General features: G+C 43.8%; 1 protein-coding gene across 3 annotated transcripts in view; it reads left to right on the top strand.

Annotated features, from left to right (window-relative positions):
- Positions 1-14977, top strand: part of NFX1 (nuclear transcription factor, X-box binding 1) — a 261059-nt gene that overhangs the window by 3593 nt on the left and 242489 nt on the right. For all 3 annotated transcript variants that reach the window (XR_004538087.1, XR_004538086.1, XM_033930649.1), the window contains exon 2: positions 1599-1687. Coding sequence is in view for 1 of the 3 variants with exons in the window: in XM_033930649.1 (XP_033786540.1) it covers positions 1612-1687 (76 nt within the window). In the remaining 2 variants the exon portion in view is untranslated. The remainder of the gene's footprint in view (positions 1-1598; positions 1688-14977) is intronic.

Below are 14977 nucleotides of genomic sequence, written 5' to 3'. Positions count from 1 at the left end.
TGGATGCAGAGCTTGATAGGGGAGGGAGGAGGCGCTGGGTGCAGATCCTGGCAGGGCAATTGAATATTAAGCTGTCTGACTTATATTCGAGTTACTAAAGATTAATATATTTTTAATTAATTTACCACTAGAAATATCAATTTCATTGAAACAAACAATATACTATATCACCCACCCATATATTTAACTAGTCTATTTCATCTATATTTTATATCAAAGGTGGAGAGATAGCCTCAGAGTTAGTGACTATTATTCTGTACTTGATTCACAGCTCATTCATAATTTCAATCATAGGCTACACCATCAGCCACCCTCATTACAAACCCAATTAACTTTTTTTCATTTTATCATTTTCTTCTTTTGTTATTTTTTAGAATTTTTTATTAGATATCAAACTTTTTTTATACCTTATCTTTAACTACCATTTTTAAAACTCCTAAATAAATACTATAAAAAATTTTCCCTTAATCTGTTTGTAAGAGGATTGATGTCTGTATTTCCTTTAACAAGCTCATAGAATCAGTGTTCATATTCCTTATAAATAAGTTCATAGACTTTCTTGATTGTTCTTAATCTTTTGCAAAGGGACTGATGTAGAAATTCCTTATATACTCATAGACGGGTTTTATATGTTTCTCTTTTGTCGTAGTTCCCACGATGTTAAAAGATATAGTAGAAATCTCTACAGAGTACTGCCTATTATTTTGACTTTCACTTATTAATATTACTTCATTTATTCTCATGCTGTTCCTCATTTTTCTCATGCTTTCATTATACCAGAACAAATATCGATAATTTTCTGTAATTGTACTTAGCTTATTCTCTTCTATAGCACTATACAAGGCGCTTCATTGTGTCTCCAACGTAGCCAGCGTTTCGCGGTTTTCAATCCTTAACCGCTGCCTCAGGGAATTATTCAGAGCGGTTAGCTTATCTGCCTCCAGATCTGCAATCCTTCCCGTAGCTATTGCAAAAAATGGCATTGTCGTCTTTTTTTACCGCGTTGAATAGAATGATGTCAGATTGACTTATATTTGAGTATATATGGTATCCATTTTCTGTGCTTGTTGAACTTTTGATACTATAGCCACCCCCCCCTCCCCTTTATCAAGCTGTGTTGCTGAGCAGCATGACTTGATAAAAGGGGAGATAGTCATAAAAGAATGTGTGCAATTATGTTAGATTGTTACACACACATTGTATTTCCTGGCATTTCATTGGATAATTTACTCTTTTTAATTAACTGTAATTGCCTTATACTGGCACTAATGTAGTGCTGACTTGATGCAAGTATAATGAATATATTGTAGTGTAATGCAGATTGCTCTCAAGAAACATTCAGAGCCACTCAACTCCTTAGTTTCCATTGCCTATATATGAGAGTAAATCAAAACGTAAAGGCAAAATACATTTAACGGCTTTAATAGAAGTAACTGAGCAATTGAACATAACACTTTTCCACATAGTCCCCAGGCAAGACGATGCATTTGTTGTATTGTTCAACTAGTTTATGCATTCCTGCAGAGAAGTTTTTCGGCTGCTCCCAAATTCCGGTGAGCACCACTTCCTTTACTTCATCATGCTTTGTCTTTTGCTCTCCAGGTTGCAGTGATGCACCCATGTCTCGTCTCCGGTGACAATTCTCTCCAGAATACTCGGATCTTCTTCATACAGCCTCAGGAACTGGGTCAGTAAGCTGTCTGGGAATTTTTCGTTTACAATCCTTCTTGTATCCCAAGTCATCATGCATTATGACAAATGCAGATTCATAGCTGATATCAAAATCTGCAGCTGAGATACCATTATCTGGCGGTCTTCTGTGTGCGATGCTGATGAGTGACCAGAATGACCTTCGTTGGTTACACCTGTTCTTTCTGCTTTAAAAATTTTACCGACTCAAACCTTTGGTTGATTCATGGTGCTATGTCCATACTGAGTCAGTGTAGGTGGTGAACTTCCACAGGTTTCACTCCTGCATAAGAACATAAGAATTGCCATACTGGGACAGACCAAAGGTCCATCAAGTCCAATATCCAGTTTCCAACAGTGGCAAACCCAGGTCCTAAGTACCTAGCTAGATCCCAAGTAGTAAAACAGATTCTAGCTGCTTATACCTAGGAATAAGTAGTGGATTTCCACAAGCCATCTCAATAATTTCCTATGGACATCTCTTTTAAGAAATTATCCAAACCTATTTTAAACCCCTCTAAACTAACTGGTTTCACCACATTCTCCGGCAGTGAATTCCAGAGTTTAGTTACATGCATGAAAAAATATTTTCTCTAGTTTGTTTTAAATCTACTACTTTAGTAGCTTTATTAGATGCCCCCTAGCCCTAGTATTTTTGGGAAAGAGTGAAAAGTGATTCACGTCTATCCTTTCCACTCCACTCATTAATTTATAGACCTCTATATCCCACCTGACCCATCTCTTCTCCAAGCTGAAGAGACCTGGCCTCTTTAGCCTTTCTCTTAGGGAAGTTGTCCCATCCCTTTTATAATTTTTGTCACCCTTCTCTGTACTTTTTCTAATTTGAGATATGGCGACCAGAACTGCACACAGTATTCGAGGTGCAGTGTATAGAGAGATACAAGGGCATTATAACATTTTCATCTTTGTTTGCCATTGTTTGCCATCATACATTGAGCTGAGGATTTCAATGTATCATCAACAATGACATCCAGGTGTGGGCAGTGACTCCTTGGGCAGTGACTCCTAACATAGAACCCAGCATCACGTAGCTATAGTTCAGGTTCCTCTTTCCCACATGCATCACTTTGCACTTACTCACATTAAACATCATCTGCCATGTTAAAAAGCAGTGGCCCTGGCACAGACACCTGGGGAACTCTACTATTTACCCTTCTTGATTGAGAATATTGATCATTTAAACCTACTCTTTGTTTTCTGTCTTTCAACCAATTCTTAATCCATGACTTTCTAATGTCCTCAGAAGTCTTTCTTGAGGTTCATTGTCAAATGATTTTTGAAAATCCAAATACACAATATCAAATGACTCGCCTGTATCCACATGTTCATTCACCCTTTCAAAGAAATGCAGTAAATTGGTGAGGCAAGATTTACCTTGACCTTGACTAAATCCATATTGGCTTTCTCTCATTAATCCATGATTATTTATAACAGTCTCTACCATTTTGCCCGACATCGATGTCTGACTCACTGGTCTTTAATTTCCCAAATCACCTCTGGAACCCTTTTTAAAAATCGGCATCATGTTGGCTACCCTCTAGTCTTCCGGCGCTATGCTGGATTTTAGAGGAAAATTACAAATTACTAACTACCTCTGCAAGTTCATTTTTCAATTCTATGAGCACTGGGATATATACCATCCGGTTCAGGTGATTTGCTACTGTTTAGTTTGTCAAATAGACCCATTACTTCATTCAGTGTTACAGAGATATGTTTGAGTTTCTCTGATTCATCTGAATTGAATACCATTTCTGGCACCGATAACTTCCCCACATATTCCTTGGTGAAGACTGAAGCAAATAATTTATTTAATTGCTACACTATGGCCTTGCCTTCCCTGATAGTCTCTTTTATCTCTCAGTTGTGTAGTGGTCCAACCGATTTTTTTTTTCCCCCTGTTTCTTGCTTTTAATATACCAAAAAAAGGTTTTTACTGTGTATTTGCTTCCAGCGCAATCTTCTTTTCAAGGTATCTCTTCGCCTTCCTTTTTAGCACCTTGCATTTGACTTAACATTCCTTATGCTGTTTACAATTATTTTCAGTCAGATCCTTCTTCCACTGTCTGAAGGATTCTCTTTTTTTATCTTTAATAGCTTCCTTTACATCAATCATTAACCACAGCGACTGCCGTTTGGTTTTCCTTCCTCCTTTTTTTAAACCATGGTATATATCTAGTCTGGGCTTCCAGGATGGTATTTTTGAACAATATCCACACCTGATGTATATTTTTGACCTTTGCAGCTGCACCTCTGTTTCTGTTTTACCATTCTCCTCATGTTACCATGTCACCTTTTTTAATGTTAAGTGCTGTTTTATTGGATTTCCTGTGCAAAATTATTCCAGGAGTTATATCAAATATGATCATGTTGTGATCACTGTTATCAAGTGGCCCCAGCACCATTACCTCGTGCTCCACTAAGAACTCGGTCTAGAATTGCTTCACCTCTTGTCGGTTCCTGAACTAGCTGCTTCATAAAGCAATCCTTGATTTCGTCAAGGAGTTTTATCTCCCTAGCATGCCCTGATGTTACATTCATTCAGTCAATATCGGGGTAGTTGAAATCACCCATTATTATTGTGTTACCCAGTTTGTTAGCAATTGTATAAATTTTATGTTCCCTGTCTTCCTCTCCAAGATGAAGAGCTCTAACTTGTTTAGCTTGCCCTCATAAGGGAGGGGCTCTGTTTCTTTCTGAACTTGCAGCTTTGGAGGGACTCGGAGGTCCTTGTAAGGTCTGGGTATTTCTCTGGACCCAGATCATTTTGCTATGATTTGGGGGTTCCCCTGGCCTTGTCTCCAGTGGCCCCAAGTAACCAAGGTGCCCCAGTGGTAGTCTGCCTGAGAAAGACTACCCTAATTTACCCGTCTCCTATTCAGAGGAGGCCTTGGGTGCTGGGCCTGGAAGATGAGCATTTTCCATTGAGGGGGGAGTTGTTTGCCCAGGCTTAACCCCCCCCCCCTCCAACTGAATAAGAGGTGGAAGAGTCTGCAGTAGTGGTGAACTTTAGAAAGGAGGAAGGAGCTACTTTCTTTTATTAACTAGTTGGTGGGTGAGCTCCATATTTTGTTTTATTTCCATGGGGCCTTCTCAGAAGTGGGAAGCCCTGATCTGGTACTCTAAGGTAGAGAATGACACGGTGGCGGTTTACCCGCGGCTACTGCGTTTAACCGCGGGTAACCCGCCAAAAACGGGGAATGAAAATTAGCAGCCTCTGCGGGGACGGGGACAAGGCCATCACCGCCCCGTGGAGCGGTGAATGGTCTTGTCACCGCAGTGAGGCATAAAGGATCGTGCGGTCCCCGCAGCCCCCAATCGCCCACCCGCACGCTGGCTCGATCGTTTAACCAGCTTCCTCTCTCCACCTCACCTTAGTTTGCCGGCTTTCTTTTTCGGCGACTGGAACACTTTCAAAAGAGCCGCGCATGCGCAGCTGCTCAATATTCAATCTTCTGCTCTGACCCAACCGGAAACAGGAAGTTGCAGCAGAGCAGAAGATTGAACTTTGAGCAGTCGCGCGTGTGCGGCTCTTTGAAAGCGTGCCGGTCGCCGAAAAAGAAAACCGGCAAACTAAGGAGAGCTGGAGAGCAGTAGCGTACCAAGGGGGGGGGGGGGGCGGGAGGGGCAAAAAAGGTAATGGCGCCAGGCCTTGGAGCACCGAGGCAGACCGCTTCTCCCCCCCTCCCAGCCGAACCCCCGTTGACCCTCCTATCTCTCCCCCCCAAGTGAACCTTTCCGACCCTCCCAGCGAAAGCAGCAAACCTCCCTCCAGTAGCGTCGGCTTTCTCCTCCCTCTGCCGCATCACTGATGACATCATCAGTGACGCGGCAGAGGGAGGAGAAAGCCGCAAAGGAGGTTTGCTGCTCTCACTGGGAGGGTCGGAAAGGTTCACGGGGGGGGGAGATAGGAGGGTCAGTGGGGGTTCGGCTGGGAGGGGGGAGAAGCGGTCTGCCTCGATGCTCCATTACCTTCTTCGGGCAGCAGAAGCGTTTACAATTCGCTGCTGTTGCCGGCTTCAGGGCTTGTTCTCTGCCGGGTCCTGCCTACTTCCTGTTTTCATGAAGACAGGACCCGACAGAGAGGAAGGCCTGAAGCGGGCAATAGCAGTGAATTGTGAATGCTGCTGCTGCCCGATGAAGTTCAGGACATCAGGACATCGGGGAAGGAGCAGGGAGAAATCGGCTGCTGGCTTGGGGGTGAGGGTAGGGAAAGAATCATGGAAGTGGAGAAATTGGCACGATGGCTTTGTGGGGGCTAGGGGGAGAGAGAAAGAAAGGAAAAAATAAAGAGGGGGGGCCAGGGGGAGAGAGAAAGAAAGGCAGAAATAAAGAGGGGTCAGGGGGAGAGAGAAAGAAAGGCAGAAATAAAGAGGGGGTCAAGAAGGAGAGAAAGAAAGGCAGAAAGAAAGAGGAGGGCCAGGGGGAGAGAGAAATAAAGAGGGAGGCCAAGGGAAGAGAGAAAGAAAGGCAGAAATAAAGAGGGGGTCAAGGGGGAGAGAAAGAAAGGCAGAAAGAAAGAGGAGGGCCAGGGGGAGAGAGAAATAAAGAGGGAGGCCAGGGGGAGAGAGAAAGAAAGGCAGAAATAAAGAGGGGAGCCAGGGGAAGAGAGAAAGAAAGAGGGGGGGGGCAGGAGAAGAAAGAAGGACCAGAGACTCATGAAATCACCAGACAAAAAGGTAGGAAAAATGATTATATTTTCAACTTAGTGATCAAAATGTGTCCGTTTTGAGAATTTATATCTGCTGTCTATATTTTGCACTATGGTCCCCTTTTACTAAAACGCAATAGCGGTTTTTAGCGCAGGGAGCCTATGAGCGTCGAGAGCAGCGTGGGGCATTCAGCGCAGCTCCCTGCGCTAAAAACCGCTATCGCAGTTTAGTAAAAAGGGAATATTTGTCTATTTTTGTGTAGTTGTTACTGAAGTGACATTGCATAAAGTCATCTGCCTTGACCTCTTTGAAAACCCGCGGAATATAAATGATAATTAACATTTTCTCTGCGTACAGCGTGCTTTGTGTTTTTAAAATTTTATTGTTGGTAGATCATTTTGACTTGGCCACAAAGGTAAGGGGGAGGGAGGGAGGGAAGCTGCTGAAAGACATCTAGTAATTCTTGCAGGCTTGACTGTGCAGGGAATTATTTTTGTAAAATCATGTTTTGTTATGTGACTGGCATTATCTAGACTTTAATTTCTATGAATGAATAGAATGAAAATGATATAAAATTACTTGCTTGCGGGGACCGCGTGTTCCGGCTCACACAAGGAAGGAAGGTGGAAGGGAAAAAGTTTCTCTTCCTTGGAAATAGATTCTGAAGTGACCTCATCAAAGAAGACCAGCACCAAATGTACAAAAAATCCCTTAAACAATGTCAAAAGAGCCCAAAATAGAAAACTGCTACTGCCTTGAGACTCCATTATTGAAGGAATCAACTTGAAATCACAGAAGAGACAGGAAAAGGTTAAATGCCTCATGGAATCCTCAGGTACAAAACGCAAACCAAATTGTGAATGAAATCAGAGCAGACAGTAAGAATTATAAAATTGATGTCATTATCCATCTGGAAAAAAAGGCGTACTAGAAATAATGCCTCAGCAATACAATTTTCAGAAGTTCTATTTGCTCATGGTAAGGGAGAAGAGAGACTGCTAGTGATGGTGGGGGGACTGATAGAAGATATGAAAGAAGGGTGGTAGAAAGGAACGGAGGGAGGGAAGGGTGGTGGTGGAAAGGAATAGAACAGACATTGAAAGAGGGTAGAGAGGAACAGACCCTGAAAGGAAATGTGGAAGGCAGAGTGGGGAGAAGACGCTGGAAGGGAAGAAGACAGATGCCAGACTATGGGGGAGAGGAGGGAAGAAGATGGGTGCTAGACGGGGACGGTGACGGGGCGGTGAATGGGATGGCAGTGGCGGTGACGGGGCGGTGAATGGGATGGCAGTGGTGGTGACGGGGCGGTGAAAGGGATGGCGGTGACGGGGCGGTGAAGGGAACGGCAGTGACGGGGCGGTGCAGAGGATGGTGGGCCGGGGACGGTGCAGTGATGGGGACAGATTTTTTTCCCCGTGTCATTCTCTACTCTAAGGTACCAAAATTAGGGACAGACTATCCCTTTCCTCAGAAAGACTTAGACAAGCTCTTGGCATTCCCTAATGTAGATCTTTGATGTATACACTGATGATGATGATAAAAAAAACAAACCCAAAACACCATCCTCATGGAGGAAGGCCGAGACCCTGCCCCAGAACGCATTTGATAACGGGTGCCAGAATCCGAGTCCAGCATCTCTCCCTCTCTCATCCCTCCCCTCTACTGGCAGGGAGGAAGAGATGCTGAATTGAGATTAGGATTTTGGTGCCTTTTTATCACCAGCGTTAGGGGGGAGCTACTAGATCATGGTGGGAGGGGGGCACCAATGCAAAAACTTGGTTCAGTACACTACAGTCCCTTGAGCAGGCCCTAGAGGAAGGGGTAGCACTGAAGGAGTCTTATGACTGGAAGGTAGAATAATTTCATAAGCAGGCCTTTGATTTCTCTATGTTACAAGTCCAGGTGGTAATTTGTGGATATTATGTGGCAAGAGCCTTGCTCTTTTAGGTTATCTCCTAGCTTCTCTTGGATTGTGAAGTTTGAGCCTGGTGCAGCCTTTTTAGGTAACATCTTTTATGATCTTATCAAGATTTTGGCCTGTTCAGTGACTCCAAATTGTTCTGCAGATGTTGTCTTTAATTTCAGCAAGCTCCCTTTCAAGGGGCGGTCTTGAAAGAGGACTTGGAGAGACTAGTCAAGGGATCTGGGAAAACCTAGACCTCAGCATCTCCCTTAGAGATCCAATGTACTTTCCTAAGCTTTCTTGAATTCCAATTTAGTCTTCATCTCCACAACCTCCACTGGAAGGCCATTCACCACTCTCTTCATGAAAAAGTATTTTGTGAGGTTACTTCTGAGTCTATCCCATGTCACCTTCACCCTACACACCCTCATTCTAGAGTTTACTTTCAATTAAGGATTCTTCTCATGCATTTTTGCCATGTAGGCATTTAACCATCTCTATCTTATCTCACTTGTCCCGCCTTTCCTCCAAAGTATACATATTCAGTTTTGAAGTCTCTCTCCATATGCTTTATGAGGAACACCACCAACCATTTTAATAGCCATCCTCTGGACCGACTCCATCCTGTTTATATTTTTTTTTAAGGTGTGGTCTCGGCTATCCAAATCATTGGGGTCTAGATCTCATTTCAGAAACTGGGCTGCTAGTGTTTGAATTGTATGACTCTCTTTTTTAGTGGCTGGGTGAAGTTTCGAAGGAGGAACAAGGATGGTAGTCCCTCATTTGCCACCTCTCTGTCATATGTCTCTAATGAGGGGACATGGAACCCTATTTCCAGAACTAAGTAGGGGATCAGCTCTGCCTCTTCCTCTGGAAATGAGCTTAGATGACCTTGAACCAGTGTGTTTTAGAGGTGATCCACAGTGGCTATGCCCTAGAGTTTGTGGAGCCTGTTTTATGATGCCTTTATGATATTTCTTTGCAATTCAGCTCTGAAAATGTTTGCAGTCATAGGCATACTGCAGTTATTGCTCTCCTTGGAGCAGCTGAATTGGTGCCACTGGCTGAGAGAAATGCAGTCTACTGTTCCATCTTCTTCATGGTTCCCAAGAAGGGAGGTCCTTTCATCCTCTTTTAGATCTGAAGGGGGGTAAATACTTCCCTGTGGATTCCTTCAGTAAGGCTATTGAGAGTTTCCTGTCTCTAGATCTTTCAGAGGTGTATGTTCACATTTGTGATCAAGGCACTATTCAAAAGGTTCCTTTAGTTTTTATCTACTTGTCCAACATTTTCAGTTTAGGGGTCTTCCCTTAAATCTGACTGCAGTGCCCTTGATCTTCTCCAGGGTGATTGTGGCCAACCTCTACAAAGAAGGTATTTTGAGTGCAGCAAGAGCGATTTGGCAGCTAAAGAGCCTTGGCTGAGTTGTGAACTGTGCTAGGAGTAAATTGGTTCAATCTCGGGTCTTTTTTTCATCTGTTGTCAGGAGAGGACGTGGTTCTCTTCAGCGTGCATGTTTTGAACTTTTTGGGTGCTTTCCCTTGTTAATTTTTCAAATGTTAACCTTTTATTTTTTTGAGTATCTTTCCTTTTTTTCCTTGAGTATGCTCTTATTTCTAATCTAATCTTTTATTTATAGATCATACTTCATAGGTTCAAGGTGATAGATAAGTAAGAGAACACTTTTTAGAGCAGGGGGAACATACAATTGAAGGTCATATCAGATTCACAATAAGTTCATTATACAGCCTGAACAGAGATTCCAACATCAGTAGAGATAAATAGCAGCAAATGTTTTACAATCTGATTTGATATTGAACTGATAGTTTTGTTGTAGTCGAGTGGGATTACTGTAATCGGTTATAGACTGATGAGCATTAGTGATCAGAGTTGAATTCATAGTCATTGGAACTGTCCAATAAGCATTGCTGCGGTTGAGGTTCAAATAGGTTGCATTAGAGCTATGTTTTTAGGTTTCTTCTGAATTTCAGATAGCAGGATACTTTTCTTGTGCTTGTAGGTAGACTGTTTCAGATTTTAATAGCAACATAAGTGAATAAAGAGTTGAATATTTATTTATATTCAACTCCTCTAGGAGAAGGAAATATCATTAGCGAGGTATTGGCTATTGTAGCCGAAGAGAAATAGAGTTCTGAGAAGATATGAATTAATGCCTCGGACAAGTTGGTGTTGCATACATGAAGGGGCATAATCAAAAGATACGTCTAAGTCCATTTTGGGCCTTAAGTTGCTAGTCGGACATGGGAAAAGGTCCATTTGTGAAAAATATGTCCAAATTCGTCCAAGTCAAAAACACACAAAAAAAGACCTTTTGGACATGGGCGGGGTCACAAAGTGATGGACTGGACACCCAAACATTGCACCAGAGTACCTTACAGGGCACTACTATGAACTTTATAAAAGGGTGCCACATACACATCTCACCACAACAACCTTATAGGTCATGGTAAGCTCCCCAAAACACCCCCAGAACCGACTTAACCCATCTGTCTACCATCCCAATAGCTCTTATGGCTGCAGGTGCCACTTATATGGCAGTACATAAGGGTTTGGGGGAGTGCACATGTTTCACCATGCATGCAGTGGTTAGAGTGGCTTATGGGCCTGGGTCCTCCTCTTCATGGTTCACTAGCCAACCCCCCAGACCACTTAAGCCACCTCTGTGCAGCTCTACTAGGCCTTCCTATGCCAGGCTGCCTAGTGCTGATGTTCTGGAGGGAGATATGTAAAGTTGTTATTACTATTTTTAGGGGGGGGGAGGTAGGGGTCTGTACTTTCTCCCTACAGTGGTTATCTGGTCACTTTGGATACCTTCTTATGTCTTAGAACTGGTTTTAGATGGCCTAAATCAGTGTTCTTCAACCTTTTTACATCTGTGGACCGGCAGAAATAAAAGAATTATTTTGTGGACCGGCAAACTACTAAGACTGAAATTAAAAAAAACATTTCCGCCCCGTCTCCACGAGCTTTGTCCCGCAAACCATCTGATCCCATCCGCACAAGCCTCAGTTATGATTTTATATTTAATGTATTTTATTAAAGTATAAAAAGAAACAATATTCTGTACAATTGTCATTTTATAAATACAAATATACAGAGCAAGGACCAATAAAACCCCTATTTCCCTTCCCCTTCACATATATCTCCTCTACTATCAAGAAAACTGAACAAGCCAAATTATTACAGAATGCTACACAGAAATATCATGCTAACAGAAAACTGCAGTCACACATGACAGGAATAGTGTTAGGAGAGTGCCCCCTGGTCAGAGAGAGCTGGAAGCCAGCTGGAAGCTAAAGAAGCACTGCCTGGGCTTTGCAGTCCCCAGTTATGTCTCTAGCAGGATATATATTTCAAATCTGATATATTCTAATGACAAAATAGAAATAAAATTATTTTTTTTCTACCTTTTGTTGTCTCTGGTTTCTGCTTTCATCTTCTTTTCACTCTTTTCCTTCCAGCGTCTGCCCTGTCTTCAATCCAGCATCTGCCTGTTCCACCCACTGTCTGCCCCTTCAAGAAACTGTCTCTCTCCTCCTGCCATCTCTCCTCTAGCCCCCCCCCCCTTTGGTCTGGCATCCATCATCTTCCCTCTGTTCCCTCATGGTCTGGCATCTTTCTCCTTTCATCTCTCTTTCCCTCCCCCTTGTGGTTTTTAGCATCTCTCTCTTGTCATTTCCTCCGCTCAGATCTGATATTTCTGTCTCCTCCGTTCTCTGGCATCTCTCTCTCCTCTTTCCTTTTCTTCTCTGGTCTTCCTTCTTTATTTTCTGCCTCCATCTAAATTAAATTCTTTCTTACTACGCAGTCCTCATATTCCCTCTTTTCACTTTGTCTACCCACATCATGCCACCCCTTTCCTTCGCCCCTCCACTATCTCACTAACTCTATCTTCTTCCCCCATCTAGCATATGTCCTTTTTCTTTATCGCTCCTTCCATCCAGTATATGTTCTTTCTCCACTTCCATTCAGCATTTGCTTTCCCTTATCCCCACTTCCATCATCTGCCCTCCTCTCTCCCCCTTCTCCCCACTTCTGTCATCTGCCCCCTTCTCCCCCATCCAGTATATGTTCTTTCTCCACTTCCATTCAGCATTTGCTTTCCCTTATCCCCACTTCCATCATCTGCCCTCTTCTCTCTCCCCCTTCTCCCCACTTCTGTCATCTGCCCCCTTCTCCCCACTTCTGTCATTTGCCCCTTCTCCCCCCATCCAGTATATGTTCTTTCTCCACTTCCATTCAGCATTTGCTTTCCCTTCTCCCCACTTCCATCATCTGCCCTCTTCTCTCTCCCCCGTCTCCTCACTTCTGTCATCTGCCCCCTTCTCCCCACTTCTGTCATTTTCCCCCCTTCTCTCTCCCCAGTTCTGTCATTTGCCCCCCTTCTCTCTCCCCCCACTTCTGTCATCTGCCCCCCTTCTCTCTCCCCCACTTCTGTCATCTGCCCCCCTTCTCTCACCTTTCTTTCCGATTTTGGCAACAAGATCGGCAAGGCCTCCTCTCCCCGGCGATGACACTTAAGTTTGGAAACGGGCCTCCTTCTCCCCCCGGCATCAACAGCACTTCAGATCGGCAATGCGGTGCTCAGTCCACAGCTTCCCTCTGACTCGAACTGCCTGGGCGGAAACAGGAAGCCGCGTCGGAGGGGAAGCTGTGGGCTGAGCACCGCGTTGCCGATCTGAAGTTCTGTTGATGCCGGGGAGAGAAGGAGGCCTGTTGCCGAACTTGAGTGCCGTCGCAGGAGGGGGGGAAGGCCCTTTGCTGATCTTGAGTGCTGCCCGCTGCCGATCTTGAAATGCGTCACGGGGGGCCCTGATGCCGCCCAATGCCGTTGCAGCCCAGACGCTGATGGCCCCAATCCATCTCGCCGGACCTGTGCGGACCAGCAGGAATTTTCTGCGGACCGACACCGGTCCTCAGACCAGCGGTTGAAGAACACTGGCCTAAGTCACAGCATCCAAGTTCATCTAGGCAGTGTTGTAAAACTTTTGGTTATACATGCAGTACGACTAAGTCTAGGATGGCCCACGCCCTGCCCTTACCAGTCCTCCTAAAACGCCCCTTTTAGCTCTGGATGTACTACAGTAGACCTGAGTCATTTTTAGATACATCTAAAACCCGGTTCGATTATCGGCATGTGGACAACTTGTCTCACTAACCGTCTAAGTGCCGATTTAGGCCAGTTTTTAGACGTATTTCTGTTTCGATTATGAGCCCCATGGTATATAATGCAGGAAGTTTTAACACAGACAGACCCTCACACAAATATAGAATAGACAGTATAGAACCACAAATTAGAAATAGAAATATGTTGAAAAATATTAAACTGAAGCCACAGTGCAATACCAGAGAGAGAGAGAAGATAGGCATATCCCCCTTGTACTGTGCAAAACAGATGTAAATTTCAAAAACTGACATATTCCAATCACTACATTAAAAGTTAACAAATAAAACAAAAGTGGAAAATATGATGATGCTATTTTATTGGATTAAATACATATTTCAATTAGCTTTCAGAGGCCAAAAACCCCTTCCTCAGGTCAGGGCAGAATTTGTGCCAACTTTGAAGTTTTCTTTATGTTTCCAGTTCTAAGGGCCTCCTTAGGACTGAGTATCAGCTTGATAACATCTCTTGTTTTCAGGTGAGCTGGGCCCCTTTTTTCCCTCACCATTGAACTATTTGATTTTGCTTCAGCTATATTCCCTTCCTTGTCTTCTAAAGTTTCACAGTTTTAAGCACTGTACCTGGTGTAATCAGACCATCTCTGAGACTGATGCTCAGTCCTGGTATATCCAGTGTTTGGAGCCAGACCATAATGATCTAAACCTGTGGTCTCAAACTTGCGGCCTGCTAGGTATTATTTTTAGGCCCTCGGTATGTTTATCATAATCACAAAAATAAAATGTTTCTTGATCATATGTCTCTCTAGTTATAAATTACAATATTATTATTAAGACTTAGCCAAAAGGAAAGATTTATAAAGAGTTTTACCTCATGGTAAGAGGGCTGGAACACTGCCCATACGCTGAGAGGTTGGATAGGCTGGGGCTCTTCTCTCTGGAAAAAAGGAGGCTCAGGGGAGATATGATAGAGACTTTCAGGATCATGAGGGGCATAGAGAGGGTGGATAGGGACAGATTCTTCAGGCTGAAGGGGAAAACAGGTACGAGGGGGCATTCGGAGAAACTGAAGGGAGATAGGTTCAAAACAAATGCATGGAAGTTTTTTTTCACACAAAGGGTCGTGGACACCTGGAATGCGCTACCGGAGGAAGTGATCAGGCAGAGTACGGTACAGGGATTCAAACAGGGATTGGACGGATTCCTGAGGGATAAAGGGATCGTGGGATACTGAGAGAGGTGCTGGGATGTAACACAGGTATAGAAAGCTAACCAGGTCGTGCATGTGCAAGACCGGAGGGTTAGGACTTCGATGGGAAGATAGGACTCAATGGGAGACCAAGGTGGCAAGGGGGCCCCTTCTGGTGATTCAGACAGGTCGTGACCTGTTTGGGCCGCCGCAGGAGCGGACTGCTGGGCAGGATGGACCTATGGTCTGACCCGGCGGAGGCACTGCTTATGTTCTTATGCAAAATTGTCATTTCTTTAATAAGACATTAAACTATTTTTTTCTGAGGCCCTCCAAGTACCTACAAATCCAAAATATGGCCCTGCAAAGGGTTTGAGTTTGAGA

The sequence above is a fragment of the Geotrypetes seraphini genome, chromosome 2 (assembly GCF_902459505.1).
Source record: "Geotrypetes seraphini chromosome 2, aGeoSer1.1, whole genome shotgun sequence".
Lineage (NCBI taxonomy): Eukaryota > Metazoa > Chordata > Amphibia > Gymnophiona > Dermophiidae > Geotrypetes > Geotrypetes seraphini.
Note: the sequence above shows the minus strand (reverse complement) of the source record. Positions and strands in the feature narration are given on the sequence as shown.